The 18,459-nt window shown below is 37.0% G+C and overlaps 2 protein-coding genes across 2 annotated transcripts; both read left to right on the plus strand.

Moving 5' to 3' along the window:
- Positions 1–1,735: 1,735 nt before the first annotated feature.
- On the plus strand, positions 1,736–5,620 carry LOC145889529 (uncharacterized). The gene is made up of 7 exons (XM_082980499.1): positions 1,736–1,886; positions 2,230–2,391; positions 2,593–2,715; positions 3,542–3,748; positions 4,214–4,366; positions 4,672–4,810; positions 5,247–5,620. The coding sequence occupies exons 1-7, from the start codon at positions 1,785–1,787 to the stop codon at positions 5,459–5,461; spliced, it is 1,101 nt and encodes a 366-aa protein (XP_082836625.1). The 5' UTR covers positions 1,736–1,784; the 3' UTR covers positions 5,462–5,620.
- A 375-nt stretch (positions 5,621–5,995) lies between these two features.
- Positions 5,996–18,347, plus strand: LOC145888489 (tectonin beta-propeller repeat-containing protein 2-like). Its single transcript, XM_082979244.1, has 27 exons — positions 5,996–6,293; positions 6,665–6,796; positions 7,109–7,240; positions 7,394–7,545; positions 7,766–8,028; positions 8,261–8,419; positions 8,646–8,689; positions 8,747–8,857; positions 9,197–9,463; positions 9,913–10,066; positions 10,234–10,289; positions 10,679–11,443; positions 11,696–11,779; positions 11,976–12,084; positions 12,328–12,468; positions 12,727–13,007; positions 13,211–13,319; positions 13,485–13,639; positions 13,967–14,029; positions 14,169–14,283; positions 14,571–14,675; positions 14,981–15,229; positions 15,484–15,668; positions 16,227–16,344; positions 16,568–16,717; positions 17,103–17,321; positions 17,614–18,347. Exons 1-26 carry the CDS (start codon positions 6,084–6,086, stop codon positions 17,297–17,299), a joined length of 4,506 nt encoding a protein of 1,501 aa, XP_082835370.1. The 5' UTR covers positions 5,996–6,083; the 3' UTR covers positions 17,300–17,321; positions 17,614–18,347.
- Positions 18,348–18,459: the final 112 nt, after the last annotated feature.

Below are 18,459 nucleotides of genomic sequence, written 5' to 3' on the forward strand. Positions count from 1 at the left end.
AAATTAGCCCCAGATGCAAACAACTGTACGCTATTTAGGACACACACATGAAGGTTGAACACGTGGTTAAATGTTCTACTGTTTGTTACGTCACAAACGGGTTAACCGAAACTTCACCGATCGTTTATTTTTTCAAAAAAAGTTCCTGTCGGCATCACTTGCGGAAACCCAGTAAAATACCCCAGAGCAAAATAAAATTACCAAAGATTTTTTTTGGATATCTTGAAACGGTTAAGAAGTAAACTTTCCACGCATTAACTATTTTCAACCGACGCATTGTTGCGTCATAAACACCATTTGGAAGGCTGTGGCAACAACGAACTTAGTTCAAACATTCCTTACTCAACAATGCAATGTAATCCAGCAGGTTTTCTTACAGATGTTTACGGTTAAAACTTGGTACATTCCTTGTTCGGAAGCAAACATGTGTAAGTGTTTTCGGTCACGTGACACAGGCATAACCGCCAATCAGCGGGGGGGTTGTCCCAAAGAAGCAATTACAACCATTTACGGGACTTAAGTTCGTGAAAAGCGGCCATATAATTGGTCGGGAACTCGAGAGAAAAAACAAATATAATTGCCCCCTGCCACTTGCAAGATGGAATTGGATTCGCCCAATTGCCAGGTAAATTGCTTGTTATTTGAACCTCGACATGCGCCGAAATTCTATTCTGTAACCACCAAAGGCTCGTGTTTCATTTTGAGTTAATGTGCCCTTGCCAGAATCACGTGACTTTGCAAATTCAAATAACAACTTTAATAACGGACAAAGTGCACGCATGTGAAACCACTGAATTAAGTTAATGAATTGATAAAAACGGATAAGATGGACAAATATGGTATTACTGGGTTAATGGTTAGCGTTGTTCACGCAATTTGTTTTGTTGTTAAACTTGTGCAAGTAACGGACATGCGCGAAAGCTGATGAACCAAGTTTGAGAAATATTTAACCCTTTAGAAATGAACGACATGGACAAATATGGTGTTGTTAGTGGTTGGGCAAATGGTTAGCGTTGTTCTGGTTGATTCGATCTGTTTTGTTAACAAGGCTGCACGTGATTTGTCAATCTCTATCACCAGCAAAATTAACTTCGGTGTAATCGATCAACGACCAACACGCCCGGATTAAAAATAAACATTCAGCGATTCTTCTTGCATTTGAATGCAGTTGATCTGGTCGGGCAAGTCGCGCTTGCCACCAAAACGAATGAGTCATTTTCTTTTCTGCAGCAACTTTTCGTATACGTTTTGTGGCAGTTTTAATGGAACAGCGATTTTCGCGACAAGTTTTATTGTCAAATTGTATTAAAAAATACGTAGAACCTTTGAGTTTATATGACGAAATTGCTTTGCAAATTAGATAATAATTAGTTTTCGGTGGAATGCTGTGTGTTAAAATAACATGAATTTCCCAATGTCCATTATCTACTTTAAGAGCTCAGATGTTATTTCAAACCTAAATATTCGAACTTATTAAAATTTGGGCGTGAGCCTCTAATCAAGTGCGAGTCAACCAAGTCCGGCTGTACTGTTGTTCTAATTGCGTTATACGACCATCCTTCGTCGCCTATCTCTCATATCCAAAAAATTTAACGTTCCAACCGTCTCGCAGGGTGCACTGCGCACTTTAACGGTGCAAGCATTAATGGTTATCACATAATTTATCGCCCCGGGGTCCACGCGTAGCCTTTATATGCCGCTTGCTGGCAACCGAAAAAACATCTTCGAAGTGCAGATCGCTGGAACAAAGCCGTCCCACTTAACAAAGTTTTCAAATCTGAAACATGATTGAAATGAAGTTTTTCGTCTCTTGCCTAGTTTGCTTGTTGGTCAGTTCCGGGAAGGCCCAGGATTTTCTGCCAAAGGATTGTGAAGAATATCAGTCGGTGAGTTTTTGTTGCAAACGTAGTCAGATGAGTAAATAACTAAAACAACAGCTATGCAAATTTGTAGCTATTCGGTGTCGCAAAACAAAATTATCTTTGTTTTTCTTCTGAAATTCGTCACATTTACAAAATGTCTTGGCAGCCTGCAAACCTAATGATCGCGATACGATAGCCGTGATCGCCAAGCAAGGACCTGCGCAGTGGGACGATCCTGCCAATCATACCATTGCATGAAATATTATTGCATTTAAAAATGATTGATAAAAAAGTAAATGTAACTTAATTATAAAAAAAAAAACAATAAAATGTGTCACAAAATCAACCCGACGTTGTAACTTTTCAGCTTCGAGTTGTGAACTGGAATATAATGGCCCCAGTGTGGGTGAATGAATACGCGTTCCACCCAGCTATCATCGACCGGCGGTTGTTGAATGACACTACTAGATTGGAAGCCGTCATCAAAACCCTCAAACAATCTGACGGGGACGTTCTTCTCTTGCAGGAGGTGTGTTTCAACTTTCCGTCCTAAAATTTTTACAACAAAACCTCTGCAGGGACTTTTAACGCATTGTAAATATTCTTCATATCATGGTTAATTACTTACCATGGTCAACCTGTGAGACTTAGTTAAAAGGGTCTGACAAAGTAATGTGTTTAACCGTATGACAAATAGGACCAATTTTATTTCTATCCTATCTGTGCACAGGTTCAATATGATTGGTTGACCCGCATCCAAAGAGAGCTTAGCCCTGAGTACGCACTCGCCATATATGGAAGACATATCTTCAACTACTGGCTTTCACATAAGCCCAGACATAGACAATTTATGGTAAGAATGCTTGTTCCAGAACTTTCTTTTGCAACCGTTCATCATGCCAGATTGCAGACGTGTCCATAAACATTGTTTTTGTGTAAATATTAGGATAGTAAGGAATATCAACCCAGGCTCTATTCTTTAACATATAAAAAAGTAAATTTTAAAATCTATGACGGTTTAGTCCAGGAAATTCCAAAAAGAGTTACAGACGATCAGCGTCAATGCAATCTTTTATTAAAATCAGAAAAGTCAATTTCGCCTGTTGACATCGTCAGTTTCTGTTATGTTAAAATAGAATCAGCCTGTTTAGCTTGGGCCAAAATGTCAGCAGTTACGACACAAAAACACCACCGTGAGAAACGTGCGCTCAACCTGACAAATAATTGTGCAAACAAGGCACCTTCGATCAGTGACGTGTGCAGATGCGGTAATAGCTCGCGAACGTGCGTGAAATTTAGCTGTAACATGAGCTTACTATGTTTGTCTCTGTGCGTTTGTGAGTTTTGCCCCGAGGCCTCCAATCACTGCAATCCGAGACACAAGCGAAAACATCATGTTGCACCTTAGGGGATTTTGTACAATTTTCTGATGACTTAAAGCATGTCTTGCTTGAAGAAATGAAACACGCCAAATGTTACTTTATGTTTGCGTTTAAGTTCTTGTCCATTTTACCACGCATTATATATTTAATAATTTTGTATATCGATCATTAGGTTATGTAGCGATACGATAGCTGTGATCGCCAAGCAAGGACCTGCGCAGTGGGGCGATCCTGTCAACCGTGCCTTTGCATGAAATATTACTGCTTTCTTTATATCGATTCCTCCTTTGTCTCTAGGCAAACGGCGGAGCAATATTCTTCCGCTCCTCGAAACTCATCCGCGTCGACGCCCGATCTCTTCGAACCACGTCTTCCGGCAACGTTGTTACCATAGCAACGTTTGCACTGAGAAGTAATGGACGCGCCAGTAATCTGCCACGTGTTATTCTGGTCAACGGACAACTGGAACGCGGCATCCTCGGGTTTTCAACTCGAACGGCCCAGGTAAGATTTCTATGGGCACGTTCGGATTAGTCACAACTTTTCTGACAACAAGTCAGTTTGTATTTGATTTTGGATATTTGTGGTGGCCGATTTACTTGACGTGTTTTGAACATAATGTTGCCTAAGTGTTTTACAATATTCATTCAGTGCTGCAGACAGTCGTGTAAACTGTTTCGACCTACAAGGGTCTCATCAGTGCAGAGTGTGCACTACTGTATGTACCTCTTGATGATTGTTATGACTCTTTGCATGTATGCGTAACGGTGATTGTGATATAAGTTCGACCTTTGATAACAGAGTAGATTTCTAGTATTGTTGAAGAGAGCTACACGGTGTTATTCATTAAGATGTTGAAAAAACTATTACAAAATTTTTGTCATAGCGTAAAGATGCTGTCTATTTTTCGCCCTGACAATCAATCGTCCCTTACATTTTGATAGCAAACCAATCTAAAATACTCTTTAGATCCGGACCATTCAGGCTACCTTGCTCCAGTTAAAACGTCGTCTGCAGACCCGGAAATCTCCTCAGATTATTTGGTCCGGTGACTTCAACACCTTCACCGTTTTTCCTGGATACGCACAAGTCATTAAATTTGGATACGAGAATGTGTTTGATGTGAGTAAGCAATGAACTAGAAAACCATGTGTTTTTAATAGATTGTGTGTTTTTATAAGCAGCAGAGTTAATACCGCGTTTATAGTAAGCTAAACATTCGCTTACGGTATTCATATTTACAAACTTTTTACTTCCTTATGCGCCTGCTTTCATCATGTTTTCACAATTTAAAGACATTCCATATCAATCCTTTCAGCAAACGAAAACTACATTTCCAACTCAATAATTAGTTAAACCCCAAACAAAACCTATCAGTATACTTTCTTCATCAGAATGTTTCCATAAAGTCCGTTTATATTTTTCAGTCGCTTGGTGTCGTGAATCCTCCCAATTACTTCCGGTCCATTGGAAGTCCGCATGCCACCAGTTATACGTTTGTGGAAAATAACGGAATAATAAACGCCCACATCCAGGTCATCGACTCATTCTTCGACCCAACCGCTGGTAAGTTATCACCAACACACAAACAACATGTTGTACTTTCTCTGAGAATGATCAACTAAAAAGTACTTCCATTAAACCTACCGCAAAACATATACCTGTTGTTGGTTTGACGATGTGCCTCTTTTTGAAATCTCATTTCCGCGTGTTGTAATTATGACGTAACATTGTGCTATAGCCGATCGTTAGTTTGCTCAAAACTTGTCTCATGATGTTTGTCAACATAAGAGTTTCACAATAGAAAGAAGTTTTTCGCATATGTGCAAAAACAGCCATGATAAATAACTTGACTTGACGTGTGACGTATGTTTGCCTGCTAGTATAAAAACTAGCGCAGTGCCAAAGTCAACAGCTGCAATGATGATGAGACATATACGAAACAGTGTGTACATATCTCAATGGTTTTCATGGTATGAAATTCTCACGACTTTTTTTGCAGACCTTCGAAGCCCTCAAGCTATACTGGATGACCGCAAAGAGGCAATTGCGAACTATGTGGGTTACATCGAACAAACAACCAATTACAACGAAACTCAAATTGTCGAGTTGTTCGGTTCCTTCCTATTGCAACTGAAGTACAACAACCGGTTAAACGTTGCTCTACGAAAAGGTTCCGACCACACCTACCAACGATCCCTCTTCTGCTTGTATTGATTGCGCTTGTGTCTTCTATGCCGCTTTGCATTGTCGCTCTTGCTTGTTTTTCTTTACTTTTGCCATTACTGCTGTAATTCTTGCACGAAACACCAGCGGTTTTACATTTTGGTTTCATGACTTTGAAAACCGTCAGGCAAATAAATAGATTTCCTCGTATTATCATTCTGTATTGTGAGCTTAGGGAAACGAAAATTCTCCAAATCTTTGTGAATTTAACTCGCAATAAAATTTTATAAAAAAAAATGTTGTAAAACTATATAAATCTATGGAAGTTATTTCGATAATGCGGCTTTTACAAATATTAGTCTGGCAACAAAAATGTCTAATAAAATTAATTAACAATTTAGAAAGCTGCTTTCCAATATTATGGCTTTTTTGCACATAATTTACAATTCATTAACCTAAAAGGAAAGAGGTTTTTACAAGAAAATCCTCTCTCTGATACGCTTGAGTGACTTGACTACGGAACGGTTATTCCCCTTGGTCATGTGATTGTTTTTGTTGTTGAGCTAAAAGTTGTGAATTCGAAGAGGAACTTTTTACTTTCGATTCTGAGACGATTGTTGTCTCTCACTGGTTTGACAAATACGCAGTGATTGTCTGACGCTGAGAGGAAGCCATGGGTGAAAAGACTTTCGTTCAGGATTTCCCGTTGGCTCACGACGTTTTCGCATCCATCCCACAAAAGTTTTACGTCGGTTTCAGGAGCGTTGAATTGGAAGTGACATCTTTTGATGCCACAAAGTCTCACGTTGTCTTGGGAACGAACTCGGGCTGCGCATTTTTGCACAACCGTGATTCTGGAACTGTGATAAAAATAATTGCAAATGTGAGTTATGGCTTGAATGTTGTTTATGCTAGGATAAGTGCTTTTGCCAAAAATTATAATCACACACCAGAAACGTTTAATTTCTTAGCAATTAATCTGTATTTTGTACCAAATTTAGCTGATACATATTGTACTGGCAATTGACTTGTGCAACTGGGCCCGAATGGCAGTGAATAACTTTGCAAAGTTCACACTTTTACATTTAGATTACATGAAATGTGTTTGGATTCAGTTTCTGTTTCCATAAGATATTAACAGGAGCAAACTGTTATTTGTCTGAAGACTGGTGTTAGGTTTCCAAAGTATTTTGTGCCTTCTCCATTGCACACACAGTCTTGAGATGTCTTGTAACTATTCTTAATACTTTCCAGCAAAATAACCGTGACGTTGTGACTTGTGTGAAAATACTAATCGGTTTGGATTATCAAATAGCTCTTGGAACAAGTGATGGAAATGTTGTGATTGTGATATTTTCCACAACTGTGGCAGGCACAACAAAACAGGTGTATATTCAATATAAATGCAAAATACAGTTTATATGTGTTAAATGTAATTTAATTCAGTCAAAATGAATTGCAACAACAACCTTTATGTCATTTTGTGATGACCTTAACAAAAAAACAACTAAAAATTGTGTAGCATGCGGTTAATATAATGTGTAATCTGTTTTTGCACTATTTTCGATCATTTTTGGCATGAGAATAATTTATGTGTGTATGTAGAAATATTTTTTCCAGTTTTTTGAAAAAAAAACATTAATGATGAATGGAGGAAATGAGGAAATATTTTAAATTAACTTTGTGATCAAATCGTAGGTGAAGAAGTTTAGTCTGGGGAAGTTACACAATGCAGAAGTTTGTTCTTTGACTTGGAGTCTAAATGGAATGAAATTGTTTTCCGGTGATTTAAACGGTGAAATATTTTGCTCCAGTGTTAATTTTGAACAGGTTAGTTTAAAGTTTTACCTGAAATATAATTCATGTAAACATATTTTCATGTTTGCACTTTCTTTAATTTTAACACACATTTATCACAAACAAGATTGCTAGAAAAGGCTTCCTTCCATTTGTATACAGCATGGTGTTTTTGTTTTCATGCAGAATACTTGCAATGCCAAAAGACTCTACTCTGAAGGGAGTGAAATTGTACAGATGGAATATAAACACAAGTTACTTTTGGTCGCGACCAAGGAAAAGGTAACGCTTCATACACAAGATGAGACTTACGATGTTGGAACCAAACCCGTACGAAGGTTTGTTCTGTTACATGGTGAACACAGAAATAATTTTGTCAAATTTAAGACAGCAAAGAAAGCCGTTTTGTCCTTTTTTGACTTGAATATGGTTTAAAATTACAAGGGAAAGCAAAAGTTGTTTTTTTGAACATACATGGTGTCTTAAAACATGTTTTTAAGCATTGGTTTGTTTTGTATGATTCTTCTTTAAACTAGAATGTCATGTTTTTGTTTACAGTGGAAATTATGGAGCTTGCTTTAACCCAAACTCAACAAATGAAAATGATTTAAAAATTTTCTCCGCCCGTCCAAGTTTAAGGTTGTGGGTTGCCGATACAAATGGAACTGTCTTGTCAACAATCAAACTAAAAGGCTTAATTTTAAATTGCAACCACATCATATGTTTATCGAATAACGAAGATAGTTCTGCAGATCCAAGCAGTCACTTGGAGTTTGGTCATGTTTTGTCATATCAAGAAAACTATTTACTGTCATACCATGGTCAGTATTGTGGGGTTTAGTAGTTTATATTGGACGAATAATTCCTTCATGATCCTTTATTGCTTACTATATTCTGCAGAGTAATGTAATAAATTCAACTTTTAACTACAAAATATGAATTGTAGAAATAAGTAATTGAAAATAAATTGTTGTGTTATAAATGCTCATTTGATTACATGCCTTTTTTTTGTTTGTAAAAGGAGTGAGTGTTAAATATGAAATGTTATTGCAGAAAAATCTCTTTACATTATTGATTTGAGAAGCAACACAGTTTGTGGGGTCACACATTCATTGGATGGTTTAATTGATGTTGCAGCCACTGATGATGAGATTTTCATACTAAGAAAAAATAGGGTTTTGCATCGATTGTCTGACATGCCTGATGTAAAAGGTGTGAACTTATATCAAAGCACGTTATATATTGAATAAAAATCATTTTCCTTACATCGCCCACTAAAAAATCCTATTGTTATTGTGTTTAAATTCGTTGGTTTGTAAACAACAACAATAAAACCATATTTACTGCTATTGAGCTGTACTTTACCTATTAATCATCATTTCCTTAAGTTCTTGTATATAAATCAATGTTATGCTAAAATATACCACATTCATTTCAGACACTGGATACATGAGACAGGACAAAGAAACAAGCAATTTCCAGGTAAGAATGTTTATGTTTCTCAAGTCTGAATAAACAATCTCACTCAACACTTTACAGGGAGTAAAGAATCCATTTCTTGGAATGAAGAAAAACTTTTCCCCACTAATGGGTGCTCTACAGTCGAAAATGAGCAACATCAGTATGAACACTGGAAGTTTAACAACCAAGGTTGGTTTTAATCTATAGACATAGTTTAATATTAAGGATCCTGCTTAAAATTTTGTCATGCAAAACTTGAATATTTTTTTACAAAACACAAGTTTTTGCTGTTCACTTTATTCCATGATTTGCTGTTAAATAATTCACAACTCTTGCAAAATAAAAGAGTTAGTTTTATTGTTGTTGACAAAATTTTCACCCAATTGGATTACTCTCTACTAAATATTAGCTGTATTTATTCTTTTTTTTTAAATCATTTAAAGGTCAAAGAATTTTTCTTTATCGTTTAATTAAACATTTAAAAATGCTATTCAACATTTCTACAGAGCAATTAACAACTGTTTTTAGGCCAGAGAACTAAAAGATAAAGTTGCCTCAATGCCAGTTGTGGAAATGGCCGACCACTTCTTTACCAACACAAAGCGGGAGAAAGATATTGAACTTGAGGTGACAAGCGGTAATGTTATTTCTCCAACAAACGACCTTCATGAGGTTTCTGAACACTCATTAACATGTGATGGAAATTCATCCGATGTTGGTGTGATTAGAGATTTACTGCAGGAAATGATTGATTATATTAATGACATTGACTGTCAGGATACACTGCATTCTCAGGTAAAATGATATGTTCCTTTGTAACAACATTCTCAACAAGTTATCCACTGAGTTGAATGGCATCTATTTTTACTGTATATTGTTTAAGTATCACTTTTAAAGGCCATATTTGAAAAATGATTTGTTTAAAACTGTTTTATGATAAGACGAACTTTGCAGACCAAACGGCCAAGCAAAGACACACCAGCTGCACTGATGAGACCTTTTAGGTCGAAACAGTGGCCATCTGTCTGCAGCTTATACACAAATTCATATTATTGGCTCCACATTGCTTATCATATGTTTTATGATAAGTTAAACACTTCATATCTGATTTTAAATACTTTTGTCTAAATTTGATTTGCTACATTGTTTTAAATGTAACAAAAGTATTGAGTGTTTGGATCTGTATCATTTTTAAGCTTTCTTACATTTATGCAAAAATCTCAACTTTATTATCATATTTACAGGGAAATATGGAACTGCCACCCTTCCCAATGAGCCCTGGTATTCATGATAAAGTTCGACGTTTCGAGGAAATTGATTCAATCATTCCACAAAATGATTCACAGGAAATTGTTTTCCATTCCAAAAAGAAACCCAAAAAGAAGAATAAATCAAAAGGTAAAACATGACCTTTAGTTAAAAAACAAAAATACAAAAATATTACCAGTTTCTAGGCAAAATTTGTACATACATGAAATCAATGGAAAAATTTTTGAAGTTTTTTCTGCAATAGGTTTTGTGACATTTGTCATCAAAGAACTTTAATATATTGAATTTCTTTATAGAAGCACAACACAGAGACAACAACAGCACATTGCCTTGTGACTTACATTCACATCAGGTCAGCATGGATTATCATCAGCATGACACTTAATCCTCATTACATTAATTTGTTTAATCTGTCACACGATTTTGTTGTAATAGGATATACACATCACTTATCACATGCTGACTTAAGCTGCACAATGTAGGGATATTATTTTAGGTATCTATAATAGAATGTTTGTCCTGTCATCAATAATGCAACAGTGGTTTTGTTCTTTACACTAGCACACTAATTGTTACATCACAGGTTTGAGAAAAATCAATTTATGGTACCGGCAATACAACAGTTTGCCGGGATAGCTTGCTTCACAGATCCAGTGTAGTTTCCAGTACTTTTTTCAAACACCACAGTTTTTTGTTAATTTATTTAAGAAAGAAAACATTTGTATTGTGATTTTTTTTTAGATTTCTTCTTCTTCCGTTGAAAGTTTTTTCTCCATACACGGTGAAGAGGAAAGAAAACAACATGAAATTGAAGTTGCCCAACTTCTAAATGAGAATCTCAAACCAACCACAACAACAACATCTGCTCCTGAAGAGGCAAACACTTTTCCACAACAACTACACACAGATGGACATTCTGCTTCCGATCACCAAGATATCAACAACTCCACCAGTGTCACAATATCTAAAGAATCAAACGAAGAAACTGATAATGTGAAAAGTGAAGACGAAACTTCCCAAATAACTCTACTAACTCACGAAGAAACACAAACATCCGAAAAGATTTTTCATGTTGAAGGTTTAAATACACATTTGCAAGAGTCGGAAAACCCACACAATGATGTCATCCTGCATCCTATTTTACACTCTGGTGTCACCTCTGAGTCACTGCCACAAAATACACACTATCCTGTAGACTCTCCTGTTGACTGCCATGCAAATGTTGAGCCATGTGACACACATTTACATGCCACGAACAGTTTAGAAACCTATGACAATGAAAATATCCCTGAATGTGTCTCCCCGATAACTCATTCCATGAAAGCAGAAAGCAGACATGAAGGTGAGGAAAGGAAGAAGCTCACTTCGGAAGTTTCTCCTTCAACTCATCCAATTTCTCCTTCGGTTGAAGTGGATGAGCCATCAATACCTGATATTTATGCAGTTGACTCGGGAGCGGAAGACTTCGAAAGCGAACATGAAAAAGAAGAAGAGGAGGAAGAGGAGGTACATTTTGAACCTTGTTTTTACACAATTTTATTGTTAAGCTTGTGACTTAAAAACATTTTTTTCAAAAATTGCGGTTATATAAAAAACTATAGATCTTACGATTATGTCTGGATTAAAAAACAGTGAAATTGTCACTAGAACCACACATTTTGTTGTTTTAAAGCAAACAAAATTTACAGTACATCTTGAAAAATTATTTTTTGCGAATAAGGAATAGAACAAGTAATATTTTATCTTTCCACATTTCAGACTGATTCTGATGATTCTGAAACACAGCAACAACCACCAGTAGATGACCTTGAAGTTGCTGCAAGAGATGCAGAATATTTTGAAGTATGCTTAGCAAAATTTCTCTTGGGCATTCATGTATAAGTGGTTAACCATTACATCACTTCAAATTTGTTGATTAGTTTAAAAAACACGCATATCACAATCCTGTCATCAAAAACGGTTGTTTTAGAAAATTTATGCAGGATAAATTGTTGTTTACATAAAGTATATTCTTAACTCCAGTGTATTGCTGTTTCAGATCGCTAAGCAACATGCTAAACATCTTACATCAGTAACATTACCACATAGAGTCGCAGATGTGTGGCAAGTCCTCGATCCACCTGGATACACTGTGGCTTCTATTGGGGGTAATTTTAATCGTATTTCATGTTTCATATACGGTTTGTAACCAGAGTCCTCTATACTAACTAATTGCAGCAACAGCACATATTGTCAGGTATTTTTGTGACATATTAATTGATATTCTTTTGATATTTGTAAAAGGTTGCTATAAACAAGAGTTTATGTGAGGGTCAAAGCTGATTTCATTCAATATATATTTACCTTTGTGTCACCAAACTTATCTTATTATTTTACCCTTGTTTTTTTAGCATCTGGAAATTTTGTGTGTCATATAACGTTCCGCGACCGTGTTTATCTGGTGGAGGAAACTTCCATTGATCAACAAATTCAAAATATCAAATGGAGGAAGTTGTCGAAGCGAGCAGCTCATATTTCCATCTCACCATCGGGCAAGTTTCTCAACATGATTAATAAACAGCAGAAAGTCGCTCTGACAAATTGGAATTCACGCCTTACCAGCCATGTTTTAAATATACTTACTTTTCAAAACATTCTATATATGAGCGTTTGACACAATAATCTTTATGGATTTATCAGTGCCCATGCCATTTGATGTATCATGTTTATTGTTCATGTGAGCAGTAACTCGTGTAAAATAAAAATGATTTAATGTGAGCGCAACATACAATTCGGCATTTATTTCGCAGGTGATTTTGCGTGGATTGTAACCAGAAGTGGGAACGTGTACGCCACCCAGTGGCCAATCAACATTACCTCCTCGAATGCCGGGGAAGTGAAACTGGATTGGCAAAAAATTTCACATTCATCCACGTTTGTCGCTGTTGGTGTGACGGAAGCTTGGGTCGTCGACAGTAACGGGAAAATCACGAGACAAGTCGGGCTTTCCCGGTCACATTTCTGCACACGAGGTGGCGCTACTGTGCCTGTGTCAATTATAAAGGAAGGGAAGATATTGGATGACGTCAGGGTAAGTTCATGTTAATGTTTCTAACCTCAGTTGTTGGTATTTGCCGTAAAAGGAAGGCAGTGTGGCCACGATTCCACTGTTCAAGGTCAATATATCATCAGTGCTTGTAAATTGCCTTAGGTTTATATACTTTTCCTAATTTGCATATTGCCAACAGCTCACCAGCATTGAAAACGAATTATTTGTTCTACCTTTTACTGTAGGTAGCCCAGGTGGTGCTGAGTACTGAAGTTGTGTGGATTTCAACTGGTGATGGGACAATTTATTGCAAAAGCTTGTCTAAAGTCGACACGCTCTCCCCATGGGAAAAAGGTGTGAAAATTGACAACCACAATCGAAAAAATATGATTTTTACAAATTAAGTGACCTTAAAAAATGTACATTAATTTTGAAGCATATTTGAAGATGCAGAATTAAATATTCACAAAAAGTTATGATATAATCGTTTGCAAGTAACCTGTTTGTGTTTCAAAATAGTTTCTCCTCCGACTTCAACTGACGGAGATCAACATGAAATTAAACTCATATCTGGAGATTCGCAGTGTACTGTGTGGTGTGTGAACGACATCGGGGAGATTTGGTTCAGATCCAGTGTCACGTGTCACGAGCCACGTGGCAAACATTGGTGGCAGGTAAGTGAAATCTGGTATATAACTCCATAACTAAATAAAGGATAGTTTAGTTGTATAAAAAGTTCGACAAATCTTTCTTTTACAAACTATATCAGCGTTCTAAGTGTTTAAAATACATTCGAAAATGGCCATATATTATTTTTAACTTTTTGCCAGATTCATGCAGATTACTTCCAAAAGTCATCTTCCTATCCAGTTTTTAACATGAAGGCTAATGCTTCAGTAAATAAGCTATGTAAACACACGTCCTACTTACATATTGTGCCAGTCAAGCAGAGTTTATAGTGTGGTAGTAGTTGGTCGTAAAACCTTATTTACCTTTTCCAGGTTTACATGAACGAATACCTGCAAAAGCCAAGAGACTCTGTTGCAGCTCAAACCATGAAAATGGTAAAAAAACTTGATTTTAATTAGCTTCCTGGAAAATCGCAGTTAACGACAAAAGTATGGTTTCTACCAAAAATAAACTAATTCTAGTCGTTATTTGTGACATGTATTTGTGACGTAATCATTCATGATTATTGTGTAGATGTCGGACTGGGTGTACGGGACGTCGAAAGCACGCAGTGTTAGTGTAAGTATGGGAGCAGTGTGGGTTGCTTCCATCAACAATAAGATGCACGTTGCTAAAGGTCCAGTCACTGGTAAGTTTAAAGTAGCATTGTATTGTACAAGTGTCTCCATGGCGATTTGATGAATATTTACTGCAACGTATGAATTATGCTAAGAATAGAAAATGTGTTTTATGTCTGCTTGTGGGTTTATTGTATAAAATCCTTTTTTCTTTCTGCTCGGAAAGCCTTTCGCCTAGAATCGGCCAAAACGTGATTATTGATCCACATCTAGGCCTTCAGTTTTTAGTAAAGAAGCTTCTTAATTACTCAGCAATGGTTATGTAGAAATCCATGAAAGTTAATCCAATTTGTTTAAGGCAACGCCTGGAAAACCCCAAAAATCGCCGGAATATCACCATCCACTAGGTGGAGCCACATAACCTCGTCGTCATTCTTCGCTCCGGACAGTGGAGGATGGGAAGGTGGAGATTTAAATCTTGTGTTACGTCTTAGGTTATGGAATCGTGTTTCAACGAATTGTCGTTCATTTTCTTTTTTGCCTTGCGTTTATTGTTCAAAGACTTTGCAAACATATTCTGCAAGTTTAGGCTAAAATCAACCGATAGCTCAGGCAACCCATACTATTTTGTTGTGATACCGTAGGTTTCAATGAAACAGACTTTGGGTAACTCTGGCTTACTGTTTACATTACCCCATATCTGTGTACACTGCATTTTTGTTAGTGAATTGGTTTTTGAGCCATATTAACATATTACTTCACCACTAGGTGTCGTGTGGCTCACCCACGGCAATGGCGAGGTCATCCGCTTTTCATCACAACGCAGCGCTCATCCACAGCGCGCCACTTCCCTCCAATCTCCAACCAACACGTCATCGGAGGTCACGTGTTTCTCGGCGTCGCGCGAATCGTTGTGGATGATTTTATCTTCCGGTGAGATTTTCGTAAGATCCGGTGTCTCGGGTTCGAATCCCACCGGAACCGACTGGCATGCTGTACACGTCAGCGAACAACTCGGTAAGCTAGTACGGTTTTTAAGGCTTTTAGTGACGATTTTCTTAGCTGTCATTTTTAGGAATAAATAATATGCGAAAGGTATCATAACTTAAAATATCGCTTTGCAGAATTACTTGAGACAAATATCAAACAGCTTGGTTAAATTTCCTGTCACACACGTACGTAATGTTTTTCTGTTGCCCAAGCGCAGAAGTTTTGTTTTTGGCACAAAATACAACGACATTTTGTCTGTTGTTGAAACAACTCTTTTCCAGGCGACCGCAAGATGGTGCACGTGAGCTGCGGATCTAACACAGTGTGGGCGCTCGATGACGAGGGAAACGCGTATGTCCGCATGGGGGCGACATTCAGCGAAAGTCACGTGACTATGATGCCGGCGTGGCTTCCGATCGATCTCCCGAAGTATCCGGGTGGGCGGGGAGACTGCAAACTTACACAGGTCGTTGGATGACTTTTTTATATTTTGTGTAATAATCAGTGAACCTATTAGACGACCTCGCCGACCAAACGACAAAATATTTATTGCATTCAAATATCCCACCACTATGCCTTCACTAATGATCGTGAGGTTGTTTGTAGATTATGCCGAAACTGCACGGGGTTAAATATTTGAACGCTACGTTATGGTTGTTAAGTCATTATCTTGATCGAGGTCGTCTAACTTTCCGGTGCCGAAGGTGTTTACCTCATCGTTTATCATGTAAAAACGCATAAAATACATATGTGTTTTGTACGTTGTATCCACCGAAGCATAGAAGCACGCACATAATTTTGGTATCAAATTATTAACCGTATCAGTCTTATATTTACGAACTGAATTCTTTTGATTTGGAACTCTTTACGAAGACTGACTTTTGCTTCATCAGGTGTAAATAAACCTAACCAAGAGATTTCAGTTCACAATTTTTGGTTTAAACTCGTTAGCACACAAAGCTAGGTGAAAAAAATCGCATCTTTTTTTCACCTTCTTAAACGAGATTTTCTCCGTGTGTTTTAGGTCGTTTGTGGTCCTTCCGATTTAAACGTGTGGGCGTTGGACAACAACGGAAATATCTTCGTAAGATTTGCTGTAACCATGGATATGCCAGTCGGTAGTGGTTGGAAACTCGTGGAAGGTAAGATGTTTGCGCATTACCGATGTTTAACCGATGAAATTAAATTCTCTTCAATGCGGCGGCACGAAACTATTAAACCTGTTAACATCGATATCATATTTATTATTACGAAATTTAATTGTAAGGTTCCCGACTCTATGTAATTTGTAAGGTGTTTATTTCTTTGGTTTATGGATTTTCAACACCAAACTAGATGTTACCCCCTAAAACACTGTGTTTTCAGGTACAACAGCAAAACAATTATCCATCAGCAACCACTCCGTGTGGGCGTTACGTCACGATGGAGCATTGTTACGTAGATACGGAATGACGTATAACGATTGCTTGGGGGATTACTGGAAAAAGATGCCCGGGCAGTTTGAAAGTTTTACGGGTGAAATTCTCGAACGCTAAGAATACTTTTTTATTTGTACTTTCCTTGTAAGAATTACGCAACACAGTTGGCGAATTGTGCGTGTCCTTCAGTATCTCCTTGTTTTAATAATCAATATATACGTTTTTCCTTAACTACTGTTGCAATGCGTTGGCAGTTATTATGATAATAGTGGCCATTACGTTTACCAAGAACTCCACTGTCTTTGAAAAAATGCCTCTGTTCGTTCGTTAAGTGAGAATAATGTTATCTAAATCGTTTTAAATCTTCGATTACTTTGAACTCTTATTTCTTGCTCCAAAGCATTGAAACACTTTGCATACCGTCACCATCATATTCATATGATTTCATCTAATTTTCATTTAACGTCGTAACAACTGTTTAGCGACACCTTACGACGAGTTGTGGGCGCTCGACACGCATCACCAACTCCGCGCCCACGTGACTCACCTCTACCGCCCTCCAATGGTGGCGGCGATGTGTGACGAAAGTGACGACGACGAAGAATCCGAGAAGTCAACATTTCCAGGTTCGCGATCACGTGATACACGTCATGATGACTCATCGTGGGAATTCATATGATTGCGGAATCACGGAACGTCAGGTGAAGAACTGTGAGAATGTTGTAAAAAATCACAAATGTCTTGATGCTGGAAATTGCGGTTTCTCATAACTCAAATACAGTAAATTGATTGTTAACTGCATGCCGCGGACTTTATGAATACCTCATATATTTAGCAACAATTTATATTTTGAAATGGGGTCCCGGAAAAGGAAGAGTTATCTTTCAGCTTCGGAATTCAATTTTTGTATTAATATTTTTATATCCGCGTATATTTTTTCATTTCAGAACTGAAAGTTTCCAAAAATTTTTCAAATTTTTTTTATTTTTAAAGAATGAAATTGGAGTGGATCAACTGATCTTGACAGGTGCGTGAAGAAGTCGTGGATTAGGGGAAATCCCTGTGAATTTACTGAGTCTCTTTAAAATAAAGACGCGAGAGCAGTAAAGCGAACGATTAAGTTGTGTTCAAATTATTTTGGAATGTAAGAAAATTCTACAATTGTTTGTTTATTATTTTTGACAGCTGTGGCGTGTTTTAATTACTTGTATTTTTAAGATGATTTAGCAATTTACCTTGTAACAAGCTTTGCCTGTAATTGTTATTGTTTCAACATTATCCACATGAGGTTATTCTGTCGTGTTGTTTTTATGCAAAAGTTTAGTCATAATTTTACTCACTTTCGTTTTTGTGCAATAATTTTGTGAGTGAGGCCATTTTTTAACATTGTATGAAGAATTAAGAGCGAGGCTGCTGTTTTTGAACAAAACTATGTCCACTGATGTCACAAATTGTCCGTAGATTTACTTTGCATCATAATCTACGCAATTACAATCTTATTACTTTGAGTTCTGAATGCTTTATATTTTTACACACGCATCCTGTTTTAAGCCGATCTGTTAAATATACTGTAGCGATCAAAGCATGTATGGAGTATTTTTAATCTTTTTTGTGTTTACGTTGACTTCAAACTCCTATTATTTCATTTTTTTCTTCATCCATATATTACGCAATTTGGACTTTATTTCTCACATAAAAACCCTTCAAAAAAACAACTCAAGTTAAAAAAATTTGTTTCAAGGATTTGTGGCAGATGTCGAAATTTATTTATCTTGTTGAAGAAATTTCAAACGACACCATTTGTTTTTAAATAAATTTAATTTAATCCTTCCTAATTTA

The sequence above is a fragment of the Ascidia mentula genome, chromosome 2, assembly GCF_947561715.1.
Source record: "Ascidia mentula chromosome 2, kaAscMent1.1, whole genome shotgun sequence".
NCBI lineage: Eukaryota > Metazoa > Chordata > Ascidiacea > Phlebobranchia > Ascidiidae > Ascidia > Ascidia mentula.